This window comes from Mytilus californianus, unplaced genomic scaffold, assembly GCF_021869535.1.
Source record: "Mytilus californianus isolate M0D057914Y unplaced genomic scaffold, xbMytCali1.0.p SCAF_9, whole genome shotgun sequence".
In the NCBI taxonomy this organism is placed as follows: domain Eukaryota; kingdom Metazoa; phylum Mollusca; class Bivalvia; order Mytilida; family Mytilidae; genus Mytilus; species Mytilus californianus.
In genome coordinates, this window is record NW_026262745.1 from 46,360,965 (window position 1) to 46,387,890 (window position 26,926).

Sequence of the window (26,926 nt, forward strand, 5' to 3'; positions counted from 1 at the left end):
CAAGTTCATTATAGATAGAGATAATAGTAAGGAGCAAGAATGTTCAGTAAAGTAAGATCTACAAACACATCACCATCACCAAAACACAATTTTGTCATGAATCCATCTGTGTCCTTTGTTTAATATGCACATAGACCAAGGTGAGCGACACAGGCTCTTTAGAGCCTCTAGTTTTTATAGTTATGTACTGATATATGATAAATGCCCCCTGAGTCATTAAAGCCGTTTTCTAAATATTTCAGATAAATGATAGACATGTTCTTGGAACTAAAAACTTCTAAATATGTGAAATCGTGTTTCCAGTAGTTTTACCGTTTGTGCCAATAATATATTATCCTCGCTACTACAGGTGGCACAGATACGTACAGTCATTGTTGACATTAAAGACAATTATTTGAAATATTTAATAGCAATGATGAAAAAGGAAACTGTAGACATACACTTAGGTAACATACACTAGCAATTCTATCATTTTGACAGAAATTATGTCAGAAAATTTAGGTGAAAATATGTTATTGTACATGTTGACAGTTACATTTGGAAACAAAACGTTTTTTAATAGTGGGCGAATGTTTTTATAATGGTATCTTTATTATCCATAATATTTTTGAAAAGGCCTGTACCAAGTTATGAATATAAGCTATTGTTGCCTTCAAACGAACCTCCATATACATAACGTCTTGACTGTGGGTCAAATATAAGGTCTAAATAAAAGGGAATGGAAATAGAAAAAAATCGAATGAATGAAATAAAGAGATCACTACAAAGTGTATCAATATGTCTTTACATGCAGAGAGCGGGTTTAGGATTACACACTTCCCATTTCAAAAAGACATTGCATGTATAATATGCTCTCAAATGACAAATATATAACGTTATTAATGATGATAAATAATAAAGAACATTTACTTGAAAAATATAAAATATCAAAAAATATCAAAAAGTAAAAAAAAAACCCAAAACAATCATTATAGAAAACGTTACTGTAACAATGCTATCCTTAAAGTAATACGTGTAATACTGTTTCATCCATTTTGTAAACTGATTTTTAAAATAATATGATTCTAACTATCTATTCAAAATAGAAAATTTTTAAACACAAACAAATGAGGATACGTGATATGGTTGTGAGATGTACTCGCCATGGCGAGAGAAACAAACACATGCATCCTGTTCAGCTAAGAGTAGTATGAAATTTGTATAAAACCGTAAGTTATGTACAACATTTTGTCACATTACATGTTTGATTAACAATTCCTATCAACAAATAAAAAAACAATGACAATTCTATGTAGAATTTAAAAACGCCAGTATCAGTCAGATTGTCCCTTAACAATCTTTAAAACGTTAGAACTACAACAAATTTGACTGAGAAAATTCAGGTTAAGGTAGATGGGGTGTCTAAATTATAATCCATAGATTTTTTTAATAATTTGCCAAAATGTAGTTTATATCAAGCTTTTTAAAAAAAAATGATAAAAAGAATGGGTCACGGGGCTTATTTTCACGCTACAGGTTGTTCAAAATCAACAGATTTTGTATAGATTATGCATGGAAAACCCAATTTTCTGCCATAAAACGAAAACTGCACCATAGAATTTTCAGATAAAATATGAGAAGATAGCTTTAATATAATGCTTTCAGATAAGAAAAAGAAAAAATGGGGTCACCGGACTCGTTTTCTTGCTACATAATAAAATAGGTAAATTCCTAACACATTCTATTGTAAAAGTACCTTTATCTGAATTATCTGCCCTTACATTTGAGTTGCCTCCCCTTATGTGGCAAAGTTGGAAAAAATTGAATCAAACAAAAGTTTTCTGTTTTTTGTAAAATACAACCATAAATATGATAAAACATGTCATTTTCTATATTGAAATGAAAATTCTTACATATGAATTACCTACTACTCTCAAAATTTGCACATTCTATTACAGATCTAGACCGATTGTTTTCAGGTATTACAAATCCAAGATGGAGGAAGACACCCTATCTACCTTAAGTTTGAAAACTTTTCTTATTATTGAAAACGAGTACCAATATCATGTTTTGAGAAATAACTCCCGTTTGACATTTGCGTACAAGCTTTAGCAATGCTAAATATATAACATCCAGGAACAATTTTCCTATGAAATACCAAGGGAAACATATCAAACTGTATTTACAGATAGACAAACAAAAAAGTTGACACGATGCAAACGACGGCAACGCACGTGTATAAAATACGACTGCAAAGAGTATATGTTAATATGAAAATAGGAAGTTTATGAAATGTGAAGGTGAAAGAAGAAAATAATTATATAATCATACCAAAAATGCAGATGTTAAAATGAATTTACTTAAGAATTATGTATCATAAGGAAATGTCATGAAACAGGGGCTGCAATGGTAAGGATGGTTAATACCAAGTATAAGCCAACATGTATACAACCAACACAAAATGTGAACAAATTAACATTTCAGTTTACGCTTATTTTTCATTTGTTGAAAATATTTTATTTATGTTCGCTCATATTTTTATTCACAGCAGTTCTTAGGTCAAAATATTGGTATTCTAATTTCTGAACGATCATTTGCAGCCGTATTAAACTGTAAAAATTAAGACTTTATAGATCATGTGACTATGTACATATTTGAGCTCTTTTCATTTTTGGTTAAAGTATCTAAACGTTGTAACTTTTTCAATTTGCTCTGATCAGAGATACCCGCTTTGTTCAATTTACCAAGCAAATGTTTTTCTAATGATTTTGTCTTGGCTTCCGCTCGTTTCATCAAATCTTCTTTATATTCGAAAATAACTTTCTTAATTTCTGCTTCAGTTTTACATTGTTTCGACTTTACCATAGCATTAGACCTAGATCTTTCCTCCTCTGAGTCGTCGGAAATCTTTTCTGAATCGGAGGTAGACGATTCAATATCCATGGGCCTTGCTACCCTTTTATATGATTTTTCATTGTATTCATTTTCTGATTGGTAAGATGATGATGACGACGATACATCAGTTGTATTCTATAAAATAAATATATGCCAGAAAAGGAAATACCATTTTACAATTGTTGTGCATATAAATATGTGGCACAGAAATTTCGTATAAACTCATAATAATTAAAAAGTCACTCAAAACCCAATTTGATAAATTTCGTGCGACCGAAGCGCTTTTTATTATTCAGATACTGTATGAGCAGACAAATGTTCATGTATAATCTGTGAAAATAGTTTACCTACATTCTTTTAAGATGGACTACTTGGAAAACTCGACCATGATGTTATTCATTTGCCGACTAATAAGAGTAAATGTTTTATGTTATCAATTGAATTGATAGAGAACTGAAGTTAACTTACCAAGTGTTGCTGTTTAATTTCTGAAGATAGGCTTCCGTTACTTTTCTTTCTTTTGTTTTTTCCTACAATTATTTTCCCATTGTCTCCTACTATTACTGCTTTTGGATAGTGAACATGAAAATGGCGTTCCTGATAAAGAAAGGAATACATGACATTGATTAGCTCATACTGTAGCACATTTTCTTATATTTATATTTCTGACAAGTTGTGTGTATGACTTTCTTAATTTTCATGTCAAAATAATGTTTCAGTGGCTAAACCTTATAATCGAAATCGAACATTAAAGAAAATAATAGTTGCCAGAGTTGAAAAGGCCAAGTAAGCTTTTCTCATCACTTGGCGTCCGTCGTCAGTCGTCGTCGTCCATTAACTTTTACATCTTTTCTGAAACTGTGTGTATGACTTTCTTAATTTTCATGTCAAAATAATGTTTCAGTGGCTAAACCTTATAAACGAAATCGAACATTGAAGAAAATAATAGTTGCCAGAGTTGAAAAGGCCAAGTAAGCTTTCCTCATCACTTGGCGTCCGTCGTCAGTCGTCGTCGTCCGTTAACTTTTACATCTTTTCTGAAACTACGGGGCCAAATTTAACCAAACTGGGCCACAATCATTATTGGGGTATCTAGTGTAAAAAAGAGTGCGACGATCCCCCTGCCAACCAACATGGTCACCATGGCTAAAAATAGAACATAGGAATAAAATACAGTTTTTGGCTTATATCTCTGAAACTAAAGCATTCAGAGTAAATCTGACATGGAGTAAACATTTTCATCAGGTTAGGATCTATCTGCCCTGACGAATCAGACAACCCATTATTAGGTTGCTGCCCCTGAATTGGAAATTTTAGGGAAGTTTTACAGTTTTTGGTTATTATCTTGATTATTATTATAGATAGAGATAAACTCTAAACAGCAATAATGTTCAGCCAAGTAAGATCTACAAACATTACCAAAATTGCCAATTGACCCAATTAAGGAGTTATTGCCCTTTAAAGTAAATTTTTAATAAATTGTTGTGATCTTTTACAAAAATCTTCTCCTCTGAAACTACTGAGACAAATTTAACCACACACTTGGCCACAATTATCGTTAGGATATTTAGTTTGAAAAAAGTGTCCGATGACCCCGCCTGCCAACCATCATGGCCGACGTTGCTAAAAATAGAATATAGGGGTAAAATGCAGTTTTTGGCCTATATCTCTGAAACTAAAGCAAAAGTATAATGGTTGCATTATTTCATGCATCAATTATAAACCAAAATATCAGGTGAGCGACACAGGCACCTTGGAGCCTCTAGCTATTTTTTCTGAATATGTATGATATTCATTAAATGTCAAATTGCAATTTCTCATTGAAATTTTGGTTGCAGAAAAATATAATATGTTAAAGAATAGATAACTGTAGTTGAAAATATTAACAATATATATCCGTTGCCTATAGCTAGAAATGGGTCTGTTGTATAGTAAAACTTGCTTTTTTGTGTAATTCAATGCAACATGAAGACCGCACTTTGGCCTATAATGGTTTACTTTTACGAATTGTGACTTGGATGAAGAGTTGTTTCATTGGAAAAACACATCTTCTTTCTTATATCTAACACATCATTTGAAGACGACTTATTTTCATTCATTTTTTTCTGTTGCCTTGATTCGTCTCCTCTTAATCGTTTTAAAAATTTAAAAATCGGTAAACTTCAGTCACCATAATAATATAAACAATGATATTTGGCATTCCATTACAAAGCACAGTGCTTTCTGACATAGACTATTATACAACGACCGACTCGATGATACTACTGGTAGTCGTTGTGTCCCCGGGGCTACCCAAAAATCATTCAAACATGCAGAAAGTGTATTTTGTGTTTATCTATTCACTTGCAAAGTAGTATTGAATATATCTGGGCGACCCATGAGCTCAATGTTTATTTAGACACTAAACGGTACCCGTCAAAAAATGTAATTAATTAATTTCAATCAACAGTTCTTTTATGTTTTTTCTATTTGTCAAAGTCAAAGGCAGGGAATTCAACAAAAGGTTCCAGAATGCATAACGGTATTCTTTCACTACACTGGTTTTATTCTTGTCAAACAAATATATATCCTTAGGGAATATGATCATAATGCATAGTTATCAACAATTGAACAACTTAAAAATAGAGGTCAGATTAACATTCTGGTGCTAGTTTATTCATACTTATAAATAATCATTGCAATAAAATATTAAATTTCATTTTAAATGTTAAGACATCCTTACTCGTTATACATAACTGATGATGAAATATCAAAACCCTCATTCAAAATTATTCTTATTGCCCGCTTATGTAACTTATAATAAAAATGTATAATATGTCAATGTTGAAGCGTTTCTCTACACGGTACATTAATGGTCCATAATTGAAAGTATATATATATAAATAACAAGATGTGGTATGAGACAACTCTCTATCCAAGTCACAATGTAAAAAAAAAGATAATAATTATTGATCAAAATACGGTCCAAAATGACGAGTTGAATCAATTCAGACAGGAAAGTCATAGTTTAAAAACATTTACAGGAAGTAGATATAATAAGATGTGGTATGAGTGCCAATGAGACAACTCTCCATCCAAGTCACAATTTGTAAACGAAAAACCATTATAGGTCAAAGTACGGTCTTCAACACGGAGCATTGTAAACTATAAAGGTCCCCAAAATGACTAGTGTAAAACCATTCAAACGGGAAAACCAATTGTCTAATCTATATAAAAAACGAGAAACGAGAAACACTTATGAACTACATCAACAAACAACAACTACTGAACATCAGGTTCCTCACTTAGGACAGGGTGCAAGCAAATGCAGCGAGTTTAAACGTTTTAATAGGTACCAACCTTCACCCTTACCCAAAAATCAATAGTGTAAAATCACAACATAGAAAGACACACTATAAAATATCAATTGAAATGTCTTAACACAATCAAAAGACATATTAACACAAGTGAACGTAGTATGCATTGAGTCGGCCTGTAAGATGCAATTACTAACAATAGTCGCTATGCTATTGTTTTAAAAGAAACTGTTACACAGTGTTTTTAGAAAGACATGTCTAACTTTCAACTAGGAAGGTATCTGTCCATTTAATCCATACGCATATTCTTCTCTTTACAATAATCGTACGCTATTTTCAATAATACATCAGATATTAAAGATTCTAAACTCACACACCTGGACAACTAGCATATATGAGATAACAGTTAATAAATCTTTCAGATTAGATATATATCTGAAATTAATCTGTTTTAAATATAAACCTTGAATAAATCAAAACTCCACCACCGTCATCCCACATAAAGAAAAAAAAGAAGTTAAAGGGCATTTAAAGATATGGAAACTATTTGTTGTAAAAATTCATACACCATTTTAAAATCGGCGATCGATTGTTATTGAAGAAAGCAATTTCTTTATGATAAGAATGATGATGAACCAACAAGTGCTTACCCAAGCAACTAACCTACGCTAACTTTAGTTTGTATTTAAACTACCTGTTATCTTATATTGATGCGTGGGCGTCTGTGGTATGAATGCAGTATGCATCAATCAAATGTCTCGTCCGAATAGACAACGAAAGAATATTATCTAATCTTAATAATCCTGGATACTGACTTCTGAATATATATTGACCCTTTTGTGGTTAATAAAATTTTGTTCGGATCATGATTTCACTTTGACACATGTTTACGTTATATTGTATTCTTGGATACGAAAATTATTTTTCAGATGTTGTTATGTTTAACCTAAGCTGACAAAAAACAGCTAAGATTAACTTAACACCATTTCTTTGTAAGAGTTAACCCGCATAAGAAAATGTCAGTATTAATGACTGGAATCCGACACTTGATTTTCTTTTGTTACATCAGTTGATATATTTATAGTCCTCCCTATTTTTTCACTTTATTTTAGACAGACCTCCTTGGAGTTGGAAATAAATGAATGATATGATTTTGGTAAACATTTTAAAAAAAGCAATTAAAGACCACAATACCAAATGTATATACCCGGTTAACATGACCACTTTACTCAGGAACTGAAATTACTATTTCTGCTTAATACGAGTTGCGTATATAGTATTAACATAGAAAGTCTAATGAAAAAGGAACGATTTGTCAATTTGTAGAAAAACACATGTTTCAAACTAAAAGTGAGGCTTTGATAAAAAAAAAGTGTCTTATTTTTATAATGAGAGTACTATATATACTAGCTGTTTATGAATTTATATTTATTTAGATACTTCATTTCAATTGAAATTAAGAAACAAAACTAGAATGACTGAATTGTATCCATAGATATATTTGTAAAAAGTCCTCCATACCCACACTTGTATGGGTTACCTTCTAGAATATATATCAATACAAAATGAAAGATTAAATTGAAATTCTTTGAAAGATTCTGATAAACAAAAAATATACAAGCAACAAAGATTTCTCCATTCCAAATAACATGACTGTATACGTGTGAATTGTAAATCAGAGGCAACAATAATTTACGATGCTTATATCTTATATCCATTACGAAGAAGCAAATCAAGGTAAAACTTGAAAACTGAGGGTATCGCATAAACTCTAAAAGGAGAGGGACAGGTGCATTGAGTTGACAGACTGATCGTTGTTACTGTGCATGCCCCGCCCCAAATGCGAGTCCAGTGACAATGTAATAATTTAATATAGAACACAATCGGTTCATTTCCACAAAATTCCTGATAATTCTGTTAACGCACGTTTTATGTCAGGAGCCAAAAAAAAAGTTCTTTCAGTTTGAACATGGACGACAGTAACGTATTAATTGAGATATTTATACGCAATACAATGTTAATAAGGTAAAGGTTATGGCTATATTTGCGAATACTAAACCTTACCATGTCGCCATGGGGAATTAAAGAGAGAAACAAGTATGCTCGATGAAAAGAATAATAACAAAATTTGATATCATTAATTGCAATACTCATAGAAGAAGACCCTAAAATAATACTGAACGAATAACAATGAGATGAAGAACAACGATCAAGAGTTGTTGTATTTTCTTAACTATGTTGAAGTCCTTCCTTTAATCACAAAGTGATTAAAAATTGTTATAGAGTTGTCTTTCTTTGTCTGTTGTTTATTGTAATTCACAAATACCAAGATTAAAATACTACAGAGTTTCTGTATTTTATACTCATTTGTGTAGAGGTTCCATCCTCTATTTTTCATTTATAACCTTTACCACTTATAAAAAAACAATCATTCTAATTAAACATACATTTTATTACACCAACTTGTATTTACATTTTCATGACTTGAATATATACATTTTTACTTTGTGGCATTACTTTTGCTACAGAGTATTCTATAATATTTCGTTGAGGCGCCAGGGTGACTACCGATTACCTATACACAATGGCTATCAGCTGACCTATGTTGACATAGTGTCATAAAAACCCCTGGTAGTTAAACACGGTTACACCACCACCTACCATGGGGAGTGACCGGGGAAAACACTCGTACTACCAATGCTCCAGTTATTAGTGCCCCACCTGTTGGCAGGTGTAGGGCTCCCCTCTATAAGATGAGGTGGAGGAGGTCCCAGAGTTACTCATCTGTAGACCCCACCGTTACCACTTACCACATTTTCCAAACCTGCAAATTGTAGAACTTGTCAGGCCCAGAGCAAGGGCCGAGTGAAATAATCCCCCAATCACTACCAGTTTCCCTATATCTCTCCCTTTCAAAATTGACTCTGCGCCTAAGGATGGTATGAGAAAATAAATTTCTTTAAAATGTCTTGTTTTCTTCCTAATTAATAAAATTGTTAATTAATATAAAATTTAATTCTTTCTGGTTGCTTAAATCACAATAGTCCATATGTAAATAAAGTGCTTAATAAAGGAAATGTCTAAATCAAAGAAACATAAATTTACTCCAAACTATCCTGTATTGGTCCAATACCATGGAGGAACTGCTTGGATTCCGTTGACCATAATATTGCAACCAAATACAGCAAACTAGTGCCTGAAAATATAAAAAAAAACAGCAGCAACTATTCTCATTTGGGAGGGTGGGCGGGTTTTAAATAATTGAACTATTTTCTGCAGCACCTGCTTTGTTGTCGACAGCAAATTAACAAGTGCCCGATACGGGAATTCCAAAATTCAAATTCCACGTGAGAGCGCCATATATGGCCATGCCATACATGGCAATGAGCTAAAGGCTGCAACACCCACACACCCACACAAATGTTTGATTGAATTAAACCAGATTATTGAAAATTAAAATTTTGATAATCTCTATTAATTGCAATACTTATAGAAGAAGACCCTAAAATAATACTGAACGAATAACAATGAGATGAAGAACAACGATCAAGAGTTGTTGTATTTTCTTAACTATGTTGAAGTCCTTCCTTTAATCACAAAGTGATTAAAAATTGTTATAGAGTTGTCTTTCCTTATCTGTTGTTTATTGTAATTCACAAATACCAAGATTAAAATACTACAGAGTTTCTGTATTTTATACTCATTTGTGTAGAGCTTCCATCCTCTATTTTTCATTTATAACCTTTACCACTTATAAAAAAACAATCATTCTAATTAAACATACATTTTATTACACCAACTTGTATTTACATTTTCATGACTAGAATATACATTTTTACTTTGTGGCATTACTTTGGTTACAGAGTATTCTATAAGATTTTGTTGAGGCGCCAGGGTGACTACCGATTACCTATACACAATGCCTATCAGCTGACCTATGTTGACATAGTGTCATAAAAACACCTACCATGGGGAGTGACCGGGGAAACACACTCGTATTACCAATGCTCCAGTTATTAGTGCCCCACCTGTTGGCAGGTGTAGGCCTTCCCTCTATAAGATGAGGTGGAGGAGGTCCCAGAGTTGCACATCTGTAGACCCCACCGTTATTACTAACCACATTTTCCAAACCTGCAAATTGTAGAACTTGTCAGGCCCAGAGCAAGGGCCGAGTGAAATAATCCCCCAATCACTACCAGTTGACCGCCACATGAGAGCCCAAGTCAGTTACCAAATCTGACTTGGGTTCTCACCTCCACAAAATTTTCATTATTGAAGCATTGGAAAAGTTGATTTTGTTGGGCGTAGAAAAGACTCAACCCACCCTTGTATATTATTTAAGAAAACCTGATTTCCAGTTTGTGATAAATGAGTTCCATCTGTTCTGTCTAAAGACACTTCACTTGCCCTAATATTCTCATGTAAAATAGCTTTTCCCCCATTTTCTATTACAAATTTTTTGACCACTGAAATTCACTCTTTTTCTCTTCTGTTCGATTATTGGACCCGCATTTAAGGGTGCAAAATGCCAGTATCTGCGCTGTAGCATTGAAGACCATATCATAATAAGTTTTTTGAATAAAGCCTGGTAACGTAGGATAGAACATTTTACATTTTCAATTAAACCCTTCCCTGTCAATTCTAAATCTGTCAAATCATTAGCTCCACAGTGAATAATAATAAAATTAGGAGAAGGTAAAAATTTTCTTTTTGCATCCAGTAGGGAGTCCAAATCTTTAAACTGTAAACCAGGTTGCCCAATCCAGTATGCTGAGACTCCTTTAGACTCCAGTCCAAGGTTGGTCCTACCATATTTCTTTGCCTCTACATTGGCCCAATGAACAAGGGAACTTCCAACAATCCATAAAATCTTGGGACCTGTGAAAACTTGTAGCTTGTTAGCCTTTTGTAACTAGAAAAATTGCAACCTAATATAACGAGAATAAGCATGCGATTTCCATCTGCATAATTTCATAATTACCTCCTTTGAGACCCCCTGCCTGGCCAGTTCAGTGGCTCCCCCAATTCTAAAACTATGTGACCTAAAAAGACCTTTACTGATATAAAGAAAATGTAAAGCCTTTTCCAGTATACTGCTGAATTGGTATCTAGTTAAAGGCATACCATTATAATGTATAAACAAATCGTTATTGTTACAGGTAGGTCGTACCTTTAAGTATTCGTTAATGAGTCGTATCGGACAGTGATTTTTTCTGTTCCCAGGTATCAATAAAGTAACGGATTTTCCCTTTTGGTCAGTTTTTGACCACCTTACTCTTAGCTCCAGGACTTTTTTCTTAACTAAAATATCAGCAATAGTTAAGTTGAAGCCATTTATAACAGACTAAGTTTTTGAAGAAGTGATTTCCCCCACCCTTAGCAAACCAAAGAAGGCAACTGAAAAAACTGCTGAAAATAAAGCAGCTTCATATTTATTCTTACATACTTTATCTAAACAACGTATCATATCTGATCTGATCTTGTTGATCTGTAGAAATTGTTGTTAAAATATGTGTTTCGCTTACACATGAACAGTTTAAATCTTGGTAACTACATACTGGCGTTCCTGGCAGGTCGACTGCATTGCAATGGTCTGGTTGGGATCTCAGCTGAGCTCCAGGAATCATGACAAAGGACCAGATTAGCACAGCCAATGATTTTGTCCCAGCACTGAAAACTTCAGAAACTGCATCTTTGTTGAACTGAAACAAAATAAAAATGTCATATAATAGTTGCTTCATATTGTCTTATTGACATAAATAATATATCCTATCATATCTTGGTATGTTTTTTCTATATAAAAAATAATAAAATATTTGTGCTACTTCATTTCATTTACCCCAATCAATACTTTAATAAACAGTTTTCCTGCATCTTTTCATACTAATTTTTTGTTGGACAGCAATAACATCATTGACTATTCTGTTTTGATTTGTGTGCTTAGCAACATTAAACTCTGCAATATCGCAAACGGTATAAAATATATATGTGTCAGTAATTGTACTTTCAAACTTATTTATTACTGACAGTCACCTGAAATAATTAAAAAGAAAATCGACAGGACATATTTTGATACATGTAATAACTAAAACATAACAAATATATCAGTGACGGATCCAGAGGGGGGGGGAGGGGGTTCAGGGGGTTGGAACCCCCTTTTTTTGGACGATCAATGCATTTAAATGGGGACTTATAGTTGGAACCCCCCTTTATCGAGGGTTGGGAACCCTCCTTTTTTGAAATGGCTGGATCTGCCCCTGTATATGGTAAGGGTCTGTCGTCTTCTTCATAATCTGGGATTGCTTTGGTGAATGCATTCCAATCTCAATTTTATGTTAATATATTTTAGCTCATGTGAATTATATGCACAGGTATTTTAACACAAGAATTCCTGATCTTGATTAAAGTAGTAAATAAGATTTTGAACAGATATATCATGTTAAGGAAGGGTATTTGCGAAAAATACCAGTCGAGAGAATGTTAAATTTCCCGAGCCGTAAGGCGAGGGAAATTAATTCTCAAGACTGGTATTTTTCGCAAATACCCCTCAAGAACATGCTATATCTGTTTAATTACACCGAATGTTAACGTTCAAAAACGCATTGATGATCGTGACGTTACAAGCGTCCAGTCGGATAGAGTATTTTTTGGCGAATACCATGGCAGAGAAGGTAAAAAAGGCATATCCTTTTTGCATATACCCCGGCGGCGTTAAAAAATGAACGATATTCATTTGATAACAGTAAATTGGTGAAAAATACACTGGCTATCAATCAATCAAAGCCAAGGATTCTTACATAAGGTGTAATTATGACATATATACCATGTTGTGTACCACAGTGACGCGGGCAAAAAAAACAATAGTTCATCCTGTGCGTGTTTATGTGACTATAAGTTTTTTTTTCAAAGTGGTGTATGTAGTCTTTTGAAAATGATTTGTTCTGTGTGATCATAATAAAACACTTAATGACTGCTGGTTTTGTGTGTATAATTATAATAGCTTCGCCTTGAGCAATTCATTCAATAAATAATACCAGCCTAGGCATTGAGAGACATTTTGTATATCAGGGTCAAGACGACTTATAAATATACATATAAATAGTAACAAAATACCTTAAAACCACATGAGTTAGTGATGAGCAGTAACTGTGATGGGGGTTGGTTGTACAACGACGTCAGACAACTGCTATCCGCCATCAACACTCGTCGTCGTATCAATGGTTTATCTGCTGGACTGATATGAGCAACCCGTACATTTACTTGAACAGATGGACAGTCTCTCATTGGCACACTGTATTTATCTTCTTCTATGCAGAAAAGCCATATATTTGATGAATTTAACCAGACGCTTTTTGATGTGACAACCTCGACTTCCATTTTGTTAATGAACCGTAAACTTCCGGTGATCGATAATATAATCCGTTTCTGCGTGCCGTGTGCAAAGTGTCGTCCCTCTGGTATACCAAAAAATCAGTAATGTAGTAGGCAAAGTAGTCTTGTCACAAGCAAGAGGAATACCTATTTTATCGCATACCTCTTGGAATATCTTCAAAGTATTGCCAACTTTTGATGTTTTGCTCGACTCGACAAAAAGAAAATCATCTAAATAATGGAGGATATTATCATTTCCACTTTTTTGGTGTATTATCCGATGCAAAGCTTCTGCAAATTTCTCCCAAAGGGCACAACTTATTGAGGCCCCCATTTGCAACATTTTATTAAGATAATATTCACCCTGAAATTTTATCCCCAACAAGTCAAAATTCTGCGGGGCAATTGGCAATAAGCAAAAAGCCGCCTTTACATCACACTTACTTAAACGGGCAAATGTTTTGTGTCTATTAATCAAACATGCTGCTTCGTCCACTGAACTGTACTGCACTGAACAATGATCTTTATCAAAAAAATCATTTATTGAATTATTCTCAGGATAGGATAAATGTTGAATAAGTCTGAAATCCCCATCCTTTTTTGGCACTAGCCCCATTTGTGATACCTGAAGTGTGGGAAAAAGGCGGGTATCTCAAAGGACCAGCAATGCGACCAAGTTTAACTTCCTTCATTAATTTTTCTTTAAAAATGTTGGGTAGCTGTATTGCTCTTATTAAATTGGAATTCTCCCTTGGTTCCCTAGAGCCAAAATATTTTAATGAAAAACCATATTTGAAACCAGATATAATTTCATGTGGTACATTGTTATGTGGGTAAAATTCTAAATAATTTTCCAAGACAGATACTAAAACAGGAGTATTTCCTAATGAATAAAAATTAATACTTTTTGTTACTTCTTCCTTGGGCCCGGTTATTACATTAGGCCTTTCTGTGTTTGCCACTACATATTTCACATACATGTTTACACCTACAACGAGGGAAGTAGGGACAGTCATTACCATTATTATAGTATTTACATGACATATTCGCACTACCACTAGTTACCTGTGATTGCTGATGTGTTCTTTTGTACGTGTATGTTTCCCCAAGATAAATTTGGATTCTCTTCTATTTTTAGCCTAAATTGCTCGTCATAGGTGGCCCAGTTTTCTGACCTCGTTGCCGCTAATCTTATATCACGCATATATTTTAACAATTCCTGTGCCCGAGTACTGTATTTCTCAATGTAGACACTCATAAAAACCATGAATGCTGAAGTCCATTCATTTATGGACAAATAAACACCCGACGATCTTTTTTCAATGCAAATTTTCCCCCTTTTTAATTTCAAATTGCCCTCGTCAACCTCATCCATTTCTTTTTGCGTTCTCAAAAGAAAATGTAGCTCAATAAACTTTCCCTCCCAAATCTTTTCCTGAATTTTAAAAGGCACGTGTTCCCCCACTGTGTCATGAATGCTAGCCTCTTGTGTCGGGGTGAAATCAATTGAATTATTTGCCATTTCAAAATTTTTGTGTTACGGGTCGTGCCTAAAAGGGGGGGATGCTGTGCATCCTCCTCCGACTCATTACCTGATGATATTTCAGCATTTTCTTCTGGTCCTTGTGTCTCCACGTGATCCACCTCCTGTCTTTTCCTTTCCATTCGTTTGCGTCCTTCTTTTGAGTGACGTCTACGTTCCGTACTCCCTGTCCTTCTTTACTTCTCGTCTTCTTCCTCTTCTTTCCAATGGCCCTTGATGGCGATCCCCAGGCATTTTTTTTGTTTGGCATCTTTTAGTTTTTAAATAATTAAACTATTTTCTGCAGCACCTGCATTGTTGTCGACAGCAAATTAACAAGTGCCCGATGCGGGAATTCCAAAATTCAAATTCCACGTGACAGCGCCATATATGGCCATGCCATATATGACAATGAACTAAAGGCTGCAACACCCACACACGCACACAAATATTTGATTGAATTAAACCAGATTATTGAAAATATAAAATTTTGATAATCTCTACTAACGATGAAAAACCAACTACTAGTATATATATATATATATATATATAACTATTCTAAATATCAGCACAGCAATGTTTATTTAAATCTACAAATTTGCGGAAGCAAATTTTTGTTCTTCCCTCGCCGGGATTCGAATTCATGCTTTTGGGACATCGTGACAACACCGCCTGTACTGTCTGCAGCGCTCTAGACCACTCGGCCACCTAGACGGAACTAAAAATTCAGCTTTCGGTAATACATTAATATAGTGGAAAAGAGACAAATTTTAAGTCGGAGGAATACTGGGAACATAGCAATGGAAAAGCGAAATGAACATATTTGTATATGAATATATATGTATATACATTTACCTCAACGCGCCTCCATTGCTAATTGTCATTTTGACTTTTATCTGTACTCACCTTTTCTGCCTTTTCTCCGCTTTCATCCTCATTGTACTTGTCAGTTTGGGTACTTTTACATTCAAGTGATGCCTCTAGTTTATGCAGTCCGTCTCTTTTGTTTGTGCTAGCACTTAGACAATTTCCCATTTCACTGCACACCAATTAAATAGAAGGAGAAATATCAATAATAGCAAGGATACAATTATTTCGAATAAAACAGGCATATACCATGACCAAAAAGAAACACTTAAAATAAAATAACAGTTAACCAAATACTGCATTTGGCAAAACTTTTCGTATTTTTGGATCTTTAATGCTCTTCAGCTTTGTACTTTAGTTTACCTTTTTAATTTTTTTCAATTCGGGCGTCACTTACAAAACCAATTTGTCAAAATGTGTCACCAAGTTAGTTTGAATTCACCTCCACAAAGCGATCATCTGGTAGAATTTTTTAAGCTCATAACTCAAGTTAAATGTTTTAGGTAATACAGCAAAAGGGAAAACCGGGTTTTTCAACGTATAAGTGTATAGCCTAACTATTACATCATGATAAATTTAGACCTTTAAAACTGAATTTATTACCAATATAAGATATTTATTGTACCTCAGTATGTTTTTTCTATATAAAAAAGAATGAAATATTTGTGCTATTTCATTCCACAGACTATTTACCAGTCAATAGTTTCAAAGACTATTACCCCGGTCAATAGTTTTATAAACATATTTCCCGTTCTTTTTCATACTAATTTTTTATTGGACAACAATGACGTCATCGACTATTCTGCTTGGATTTGTGCGCTTGGCAACGTTAAACTCTGAAATATCGTAAACGTTATAATATGTATGTATCTGTCGTAATTTCAAATTAATATATTACTTTCCAGGAGCAATTGAAAAAAAAAATCTACCCGACATATTTTAAGAACTAAAACATGTAATGTATGGTATTGGTCTGTCGTCGTCTTCATAATCTGGGATTGCTTTGGTGTACGGTAAAATACTTTAGCTAATGTTGATCATATGCACGGCAATTTTTACACAAGGATTCCTGGTCTTGATTACACTAAATAGATTATTGACAAATACCACACAGGGAAAAAAAACCTGATGGTTCATCTTGTACATGTCTATGTGATAATTTTTTTTTCAAGTGGTGTATGTAGTCTTTTTAGAAAGTTGTTTTGTTCGGTATAATAAAACACTTAATGACTGGTTATGAGGGTAATAGCAAGTTTGTTGTCCTTTTGAAACTAACTATTGCCCTCGGCTTCGCCTCGAGCAATAGTTGGTATCTCAGGGACAACAAACTTGCTATTACCCTCATACCCAGTCAATAGGTGTATAATGTTTCACAAAATTGATACATATTGTAATTTATATGATATCTATATATATATGTGTGTGTACAACTACATGAATTTTGGTTATATTCATGATGTTTCGCGCCAAATATACTGGTTGTAAATTCTAAACGACATTAAGTGAAGAAAACGCTAAAACAGTATTGACACAAGATAACAGTACACAAGGTCCTTTTTTAGTACAAATTTTACGTCAGGTTAATATCAAAAGCAGAATCACACTGTTTGAACATTTATCTTACAATTTCATAGATAAGCCCCTAACCTTTATCGATGAAAATGTGTTAGCTAGGTTGTCCATAAAAAGTAATTAAACATTTTTGCAAACAGAAAAATATATTTGTTATTAATGCTTTATCATTTCAAATCACTGTAATGCGCTTTTTTCTATTGCATTGATATCTTGAAAAGTGGAACACTTTAATCACTATACTGTTTCAGATAACCATGAATGAAGTAATATGCACAGGAAGTGTGATTGTTAAGCCATCAGTACATATTACCTGGGTTGTTAACGGATAGAGCTATTTTAAGACATCATCAATTGAAAGGATTTACCGTATCAGATATACGAGGAGAAGGATATTTAAACGTCATGTACAAGAAACAAATATTTTGTAAAAAGAGAAAATTTAGACATGCATTAATAAATATTGAAGATTACAGAAAACTAAAATGGATAGAACGACACTTTCAAAACGCTTATGTACTATGAAGGATTTAATTTTTTTTTCTATTTTCACCTTTACTGTAAATGTAGTCCAGAGTGTAATACTATTAAATTCGTGATAAGATAATTTGTCTCATATAAAAGATTCAGTCGAATATAATATAAAATTCATTAAAGATCAAAAACGAAGAAAGGACTAAATGATTTCTAGTCTGTTTAAAAAATAAATTAAGTTAAGTATACTTTTTTACAATCGTATGTTCAATTGTTATCACTAGTCCAGTGGTCACAGCACTTGGTGTGTTGACGTGAAATAGATTTGATATGGGATTTTTTTTGTATTTTCTTCTGCTTATAATATGTTAAATAAGTCGTAATTCTTAGAGTTTGTTTTTGATAACTTTCAGGCACAGCCTTATCCGTATTTGGCTAAATTTTTCTAAATTTTGATTTTTAATGTTCTTCATCTTCGTATTTGATTTTGCCCATATCAACAAGTAAAATATGTACGAACGCGCGTCAAGAATTAGGAAATTTAAATTAAATTGAAAATGTAAATGTGGAATGTGTCAAAGAGACAACAACCCGTCCAAAGAGCAGAAAACAGCCGAAAGCCACCAATGGGTCTTCAAATTAGCTGTAAAGTTCCGCACCTGGATATGGGCTTCAGCCTGGTTTCTGTGAACTATTTTTACAGCGGTTACTGAAATATGGCAGATTTTTTTTAAATGGATGTTATCTTTTGAACAATGTGAATGACAAACCGTCACAAAACCCAATCACTTGAATGCTACTTTCATGGAAAGGAGACATATTGAGTTTATATATAGTCAGTACGTTTAAAGCCAATGTCACAGTATCCTTGTATCTAAAAAAACACTGAAATTTGGTACAGTTTTGTTTCGGGTTTGTTTTAAACAAGCAATCAGATTTAACCAATTTTTATCGAATAATGCAAATTTCACAATTTTGTGTAAAACTATGTAATTGACAAATGTACGGGTTTATTTAATCTAAACACCTAGTGCAGAAAGGTCACTTGTGATGTCACTTTGAAACCAAAACTGATAAATGTGACATAAAATTGCAATTTTACACAAAAGTTTTAGACAAAATAGATATGGGCGGAGGCTTTATATCAAAAGGGATCTTTTTTTTTATTAAGATCCTTGTAAAAAGTCAAACAACAAAAATACCGAACTCCTAGGAAAATTGAAGTTGCAAAGTCCCATATCAAATGGCATAATCAAAAGCGCTCACACATTTAAAGAATGGAAAACTATTGTCATGTTCCTGACATGGTACAGGCATTTCCTTATGTAGAAAATGGTGGATTAAACCTGGTATTACAGCTAGCTTAACCTCTCACTTGTATGACATTTACATAAAATTCCATTACATTGACAACAATTTTTGAACAAAACAAACAGACATAACAGATAAAAATGTTAAAAATAGGGGCACATCAGTGAACATTGTGTTATAATCTTAATCATTATAAAACAAACAAATATGTCAACAATAAAAAAATCAAAATGATATACAGACAAAGCACATATGTAAAAATGAAAGATAAGAGAAAATAAAACCGACCTCAGCACAACCCCATATTGTCGGGATGCATACGTACCGACCCACATCAAAAGAATATTACAAAAAACGGACTAAACAGTAAAGGTTAGCAATTTTAAAAAGAACATTATAACACGTTATTAAGGTGATAAACAACGTCCGTACCTAGAATCTATACTTCAAGACCATCATGTATTATTTTTGAATTTGATGTGGGTTATTTTTTTAATTTCTAGTTCTGGAGGATGTATTGATAGAATCCAATCAGAAAAATTTGGATTGTTTATGAGTATCTCAGCAATATATCAAAATGTGAAATAAAATTATCTGGCTTCTTTTATCGTCTTGTTTTTGACAAGTGTCTGAAGGAACTCCGACTCATATAATAATAAAAAGAAATCAGTATTTTCAAAATATGCCGTATGGTATCCCAAAGTAATAAATTCATAGCTTGTATGCTACCTTTTTTTTTTATTGAATAACATTTTGGATTATTTCTTTTATACGATTTTTTATTTTCACATAGGGAAGATTGGTAGACAGGGTTAAAAAAATTTTGATGGAATTAATTTCATAGAAAGATCGAAATTTAAAATTAAAAGTTCTTTAGATTTTTTAAGAATCCACATTAGTTTAATATCACTGCGAGAGTAATACATCTGTTAAATATTTTTCTAGCTAATATCTGAAATTGATTAATTTTCTATTTTACTAAATGCAAGACGTTTTAAACCATAATGCCAATATATCAAGAGGAATTAAAAACAATGTCAGTAGACTACCTATATGTTATCAAATATGAATAACGCTAGTCGGTAGATTTATACCTTTGATTTTTTAATTCCAGGGGACAAACACGAGATCTTATAATCTTCCTTTATGTCAATAGTCTATTTTCATATTACCGACTATTGACTCTGAAGTTTATATTTTTTCGACAGTTTACCTTCTCTTTGGTAGGACATCCTGTTACTCGGTCAAGCAACGTAAAGAAGTAAAATCAAGCTTTCAATCGGTACAATGTTTTGCGGAAAAAACACGACATAATAATCGGAAAACAGTAAACTTTCACCCCAAATTGCACAGATTAAACGTTTGATTTTACTTTTCTGGTTGCTCATATCTGATTGAATTCAAGAATGTCTAACCGCAGAGTACGTAACCTGTCAAAATTATAAAACCCAGAGCAAAAAGTCGGTAAATAAAAAAAGTCTATGCTGTCTATTAATTATTAGGAAATTAGGAATAAGATAATGATATCTTAAAAAAAATTAGTGCATAAAGGTCATGTGTAATATCGCAAACATGCCTCAATTGACATATTAGTATTAGTTTATCAATGTAACGGTACTGAGAAAATATGTCGAAGTTAGACAGTATGCCTTTATCTAGTTCGATAAATGTGAATCGGTAGATTTATACTTTTTGATTTTAATTCAAGGAGACAAATGAGACAGTCTACAATGCTTAATCCTTTATGTTAATTTTATTTAACATCTCTAACGAGGAGCATTGAAAATTTGACACAAAGGGATTACCGGATTGATAAATTAGATACGAGTTGAACATCAGGAACTACTTAGTTTTATTTAACACGTAAGTTCACACTTTGAATTTGGATAGGTTTGAGTTGCTTAAGGAGATATGAAGCTGACGAATTTGATTCAACTGCGCAACTCGAACTGTCGGTAAAGTGTATAACTCGTTATTTTATGAATAAACATCAGATGATAAAATTTAGTCAAAATTGTATACATTGAAACTTTTTAAAATTTAAAGGTGTTTTAGTGTCGATTTATGAAAACAATTTTGCGATCGCATGATCAAGACATCAAGTTTGATTTTCGGCGCTATTTGTAAACGATAACAGTCTGCAAACGCAAAACTTAAACAGCTGGTACCGGCAGTTATAATGACAAGAATACGCAAGCACGCCTTCAAATCCAAGAGGTATTTGAAGGTGTCGAAGAGTCAGCATACCCGATGGACCAAAATTTAACTTAAAACTAATGACCACAACTATTTCTCGAGTAAGTAACCCATTTGATCCCCGAAATATACATGACAACATGAACATCTACACGACCACATTTATATACGTAAAATTATGTTGACCATGAAGATAATCTTTATATATTTTTAGCAGCAGCAAGGGATCAAGGTTTCAATGTTGCTTACAAGAATGAATGGTGCCGGACTATTCATAATTCAATTTAACGTTCAAATTAAAACTGAGAATGGAAATGGGGAATGTGTCAAAGAAACAACAAAGAGAAAAAAACAGCCGAAGGCTACCAATGAATCTTCAACACAGCGAGAAAATCCCTCACCCGGAGGCGGGCTTCAGCAGGTTCCCCAACATATGTACTAGTTCAATCAAAATGGAAGTCACACTAAACTCCAAAATATATAAATAAACTTAAATTAAAAAAACACTCATGATTAAAAAAAGGCCAGAGGCTCTTGACTTGGGACAGAATGAAGGCGGTGGGATTTAACATAATACTGTTAGTTTAAGTCAATTTACATCAGTTTCCAAATTTAAGGAAAATGTGCGACTATTAAACGTGATCCATTGAAATTATTAAAGATTTTTTCTGAAACCAATAATGAAGTGACTATGATTGTTGATAAATATACAATTATATTATACAGGGCAACAATACACCTTTGTTGAGTATCATTAGAGTAATAATGAATATTATAAATATATGAATGAATATTATAAATATATGAATGAATATTATAAATATATGAATGAATATTATAAATATATGAATGAATATTATAAATATATGAATGAATATAAAAGGTATACATATTGATGCATGCATTATATTTGGATAATTTTCGTGCCAAACATCTCAAATACAACATGCAAGGGAGGAAGAGGTATTAGATGAAGTAAATCAGACTAGGTCATCTGAAGACTGGTGAGATGGGAGAAGATTTGTCGAGCTAGATGGCCTTGCCAATAGTCTAAGAGCATGTCTTAAATGTGGTTTGCCCCTACAGCATGGACAAAATTTGACATAAAGACATATGGTCTTTGATGTCTACTGTAAATAAGTAATGCTGATTTGAACAAAAATCTTAATTGTCTAGACACTGTGAAAGATGCCAGCTTGTCGGTCTGTCCATCACAAATAATTCCGCTCTATAATTCAACAACAACGTTGATGATTATTTATCGGCATTGAAATGTGAGTTTTAACAAGAACCAAATCTTTAGGTCAAAGGTCAATATTCAGAAAAATCAAACCATATTAAGACTTTTCTAATGGCTAAAAGACAATATTAAATCTCAAGGTGTAAATTACGAGCGATCACTCACTGGATGTGTTTCATCCATTGATGACGAATCAGCGATACTCTCACCATAACATTTGAAAAATGCTAGATCTATACTGACATTAGAGAGCATTAAAAATACAAAAGAAAACTATCAAAAAGTGGTTCTCTAATCTATAATGGTTTCCCAAATTTTAATCTAGATGTTCAAAATTTGATTTGCATGTACATTAATTTCCAATGTGAAATATGAAAAGACATTTTGATGTACATGTACATACCTCATGAAGCAATATACCGGTAAAAAGGTTACCATGCTCAAACTCTGTGATTACACACCCGTGATTTAACTACTATATATTGTCGATCAGCTGATATATTTCTATTGCTCAAACTTATCAAAATGGCTTGCTCTCCTATTTTTTCATTGTCGTCTTTTTGATGAAATAAAGTATCATAGACAAAAAGGAAAAAAGTGATTAGATCTAAATTTGATTAGATTCATATTATACAAAAAAATGACATTTGACTATTTATCTCTTTATGAAATCAATCATTCTTACTTTTTAAGGTAGAGTGTATCTTCTAACTTTAAATTCATTGTATTTTTTATATCCCCTGATTTTAAATTCATTGTATTTTTATATCCTCTTACTTTAAATTTATTGTATTTATTTTATATTTGTGCTTATTGCTCAATCTAATTAAAATGACTTGTTCTCCCATTTTGCTTTGTAGTCTTTTTGATGAAACAAAGTAACATAGAAAAAAAGGGAGAAAGTGATTAGATCTAAATTTTATTAGATTCATATTATACAAAAAATGACATTCAACTTTTAATCTCTTTATGAAATCAATCATTCTTACTTTTTTAGGTACAGTGTGTCCTCTTACTTTAAATGCATTGTAAAGTTTTTTATCCTCTTACTTTAAATTCATTGTATTTATTTTATATGTGTGTAAATAGAAAATAAAAACATTAACAATACCACAGACGTATAAGTTTGTACCCCAGACAATCATTTTGTCTGCAAGGGCTCATCATAGAAGCTCCAATCAAAACGTAGGCAAAATATAATACGAAGTTGAAGAGCATTCATGACTCAAAATTCAGTGAAATATTGCCAAAACACCCGTCAAAACAGTATTAGATTGAGCATTTTGATATTGTCAGGATAATTTACCATGAAAGGCTGACACCAACTTGAAGCGTAGTGCTTATGTTTATTTATGAATGGAACTTTTAAAAAGGTATATGTCAACATTAAGGTTTCGATACCGATACTGAACATGGACATGTTACATTGCTATCGGAGTTTCATGATAACACATATTCCTTTTTCATCAGTTTGGTGGTAGTCGGATGTCAAATATGGTTGTGACAAACTCCCAACTTTTGCACCATGCTAAATGGCGTTATTTGATTTTGAAATTAAGAATAACAACATAAAAAGCGCTTTGGTTTTGTCTAAAGCATGTTATATTATTTTCATCCTCTGGTTAATTAGTTAGAAGTTCTAGATGTTAATGCATACTTCATCAAATCTGATTGTTTCTCTTCAGGACATATATATTGAACGTTCATGGAAAAAAAAATTCATGTTTGTAAATTTCTAATCTCCTAATTTCTATTTATTTTAAGCATATTTTATTGTTGAAAATTTATGCAAACGGTGGCACAAGTTTTACTATTAAGTATTGTTTTCTCCGATACATACACAATTTACAAATAATTGATCATTAGAAGAAATTTACAATATATACTTTTTATAACGTACAAGTTGAAAATAAAATTGGGAAAATGATGTAGGTAGGTATTTTTCCCATTTCGACGATAAGAACAGAATTTACGTATCTTTCGATCATTTGTTATTCTTATCATTGAATATAACACCTATATAAAGGACAGGACGCATAGATATCGTGGTTTCGAATAGGTCACAATGTTAATAGAAAAATATCTCGTTTCCTGAAAAAAGGAAAAACATAATTCTGGTAATCCCGAAAAAATTTAACGTGCTCACTTTTAATAGGGAATATTGAGAACAATAGTTTTCTTTAAATATATAAATGAAACTGATTCAATACGTAATGAACTCTAATTTTATGAACAATGTATTTAAACACTTGTCAATCATGTATTTGGAACCATACAAGACATTGCATTTTCCAGACGTCATAATCAACCGCACTAAGACAAGGGGATGCGTGATTAAAATTATCTGCTAGTAATCGATCTTTGACATCATTGTTCAAAAAAAATGTACTACTTACACAAATAAAGGAAAAAAATTTGTATATTGTATCATCGTTTTGCAAAGGTTTTCATTACATCTTCCTGATCGGACAATCAGGTATTCAATCTTTAAAATTGCATCAATACTTTTTATAATTTCTATTCAAAGACCATAGATAAAAATCGACACAAAAACTTTCTGATTTTAAGTAGCCCTTGTTTACAATGTTGCAACAGAAGTACATATAAATGTCATCACTACACCAAGTGTGCTTCTATATTTCTCCACTCAGGTAGATTTCAATATTTAAAGCACGAGGCTTGCTGAGATTTTTTATATAATTGAAATTTGACTGTTGAGAGTGGAGAAATATCGATCGTAATACACGAGTTATAGTGGGGGAATCTGTTTCTTTAATACTTTTTATCGTTTCTTTTCAAAGATTTGCAGAAAGTTGTGTTATTTATATGTGGCGTCATCAGGCATGGTCGCTTTTTTTTTCAGAACGTCACAATAGAAAATTCGGAAGAAAATTTAACGTTATGATTAAATTTCATCCAATCATTTGTCGAGAACAGATATTTCACTAGTGATGAGAAACATTTTTCTCAAACCGCTTATGAACCATATAAATAACACGTACATCACTGTATCAAATTTAACAGACTCTGATGTCATAATGAAGAGAAACTCTAATTTAAAGGTAATTTTAAGTTGAAACCTATACTGTTTTTCCAGCTATTAAAGGCCCCGAGATGACCATATATAAAACAATCCAAAAATGAAACATACGGCATGATTTATACTACAACAATATACGAATAACAACTAAGTTGTATTGTCATTAGTTACGAAGTTGACAAAAAATGAAATATAAAATTTTGTTTCAAACATTTATATGGATTGAATATATGAATTGAACTGTGAAATAATATTTTCTATTGGCAGTCATTTTTTTTTTAATTGGGCAAAATAATCATAAATAAACTTATCAATACATAGATATCAGGATAGAAATTTTGTATTTGCACCAAACGCGCGTTTCGCCTACAAAAGGCTCATCAGTGACGCTTGAATAAAAAAAAGTTAAAAAGACCAAATAAAGTACGAAATTGAACAGCAATGAGGACTAAAAGTTTTGCCAAATACAATTAAGTTAATCTATTCCTGAGGTAGAAAAGCCTTAGTTTTAAAAGATTTCATAGTTTGTAGAGAGATAATTTATGATTATGACCATATCAGTTATAATTCCTGTCAACACAGAAGTGCTGACTACTGCGCTTGTGATACTCTCGGGGAATAAAACCTCCACCAGCAATGGCATCGACCCAGTGGTTGGAATTAAACTCATCATAGATACCAGGATTAGAATTTTTTATTTGCGCCAGACACGCGTTTCGTCCAGAAAAAAAAACTCACCAGTGACGTTCGAGTAAAAAAAGTTAAAAAGGCCACATAAACGTATCATTGGCTGGCAGGTCAATAACTCAACTCATTTGTATCCTAATTCGCGTAAAATCTAATTTAATCCTTACCGGATATTGGTTTCACATAGACTAAGCATGTTTTCTTTTAAATGAATAGAGTGTCAAAATTAAAAGTAAAACGAGGCAGCCTTTTGTTGACCGATTCGGCCATCAATAAATCTTTCAAATACAAGTAAAGCGATAATTTACATATTAGTTATTTCTATGACATGGACAGGAGAAACTCAAACAGAATTAAAAAAAAATCTTCATTACAGAATTGCACATGCTGGCATGTGTATTTATATTCATATTTATGTTAATCTTAGGAGTATAATCAACGGAATTCCTCGGAGATAATCTCGAGAGTTAATTAGA

The 26,926-nt window shown here is 32.6% G+C and overlaps 1 protein-coding gene and 1 long non-coding RNA gene across 9 annotated transcripts in view; both read right to left on the reverse strand.

Annotated features, from left to right (window-relative positions):
- Positions 1-2,009: 2,009 nt before the first annotated feature.
- Positions 2,010-26,926, reverse strand: part of LOC127714078 (uncharacterized) — a 56,584-nt gene continuing 31,667 nt past the window's right edge. For 3 of the 8 annotated variants that reach the window (XM_052220024.1, XM_052220027.1, XM_052220025.1), the window contains exons 2-4: positions 15,970-16,102; positions 3,343-3,471; positions 2,016-3,009 (exon numbers count right to left, since the gene is read on the reverse strand). In XM_052220024.1, coding sequence (XP_052075984.1) covers positions 2,614-3,009; positions 3,343-3,471; positions 15,970-16,098 — 654 coding nt within the window. In that variant the 5' untranslated portion in view covers positions 16,099-16,102 and the 3' untranslated portion in view covers positions 2,016-2,613. Of the gene's footprint in view, positions 3,010-3,342; positions 3,472-8,980; positions 10,138-11,728; positions 11,873-13,283; positions 13,626-15,969; positions 16,103-26,926 lie in introns of those variants that run through there. The other 5 variants (XR_007987547.1, XR_007987549.1, XM_052220023.1 and 2 more) reach the window with 5 other exon arrangements.
- On the reverse strand, positions 8,602-10,270 carry LOC127714079 (uncharacterized). Its single transcript, XR_007987550.1, has 2 exons — positions 10,134-10,270; positions 8,602-8,827 (listed from the first exon to the last, which is right to left on the reverse strand). It is a non-coding gene; the product is annotated as an uncharacterized LOC127714079 (long non-coding RNA).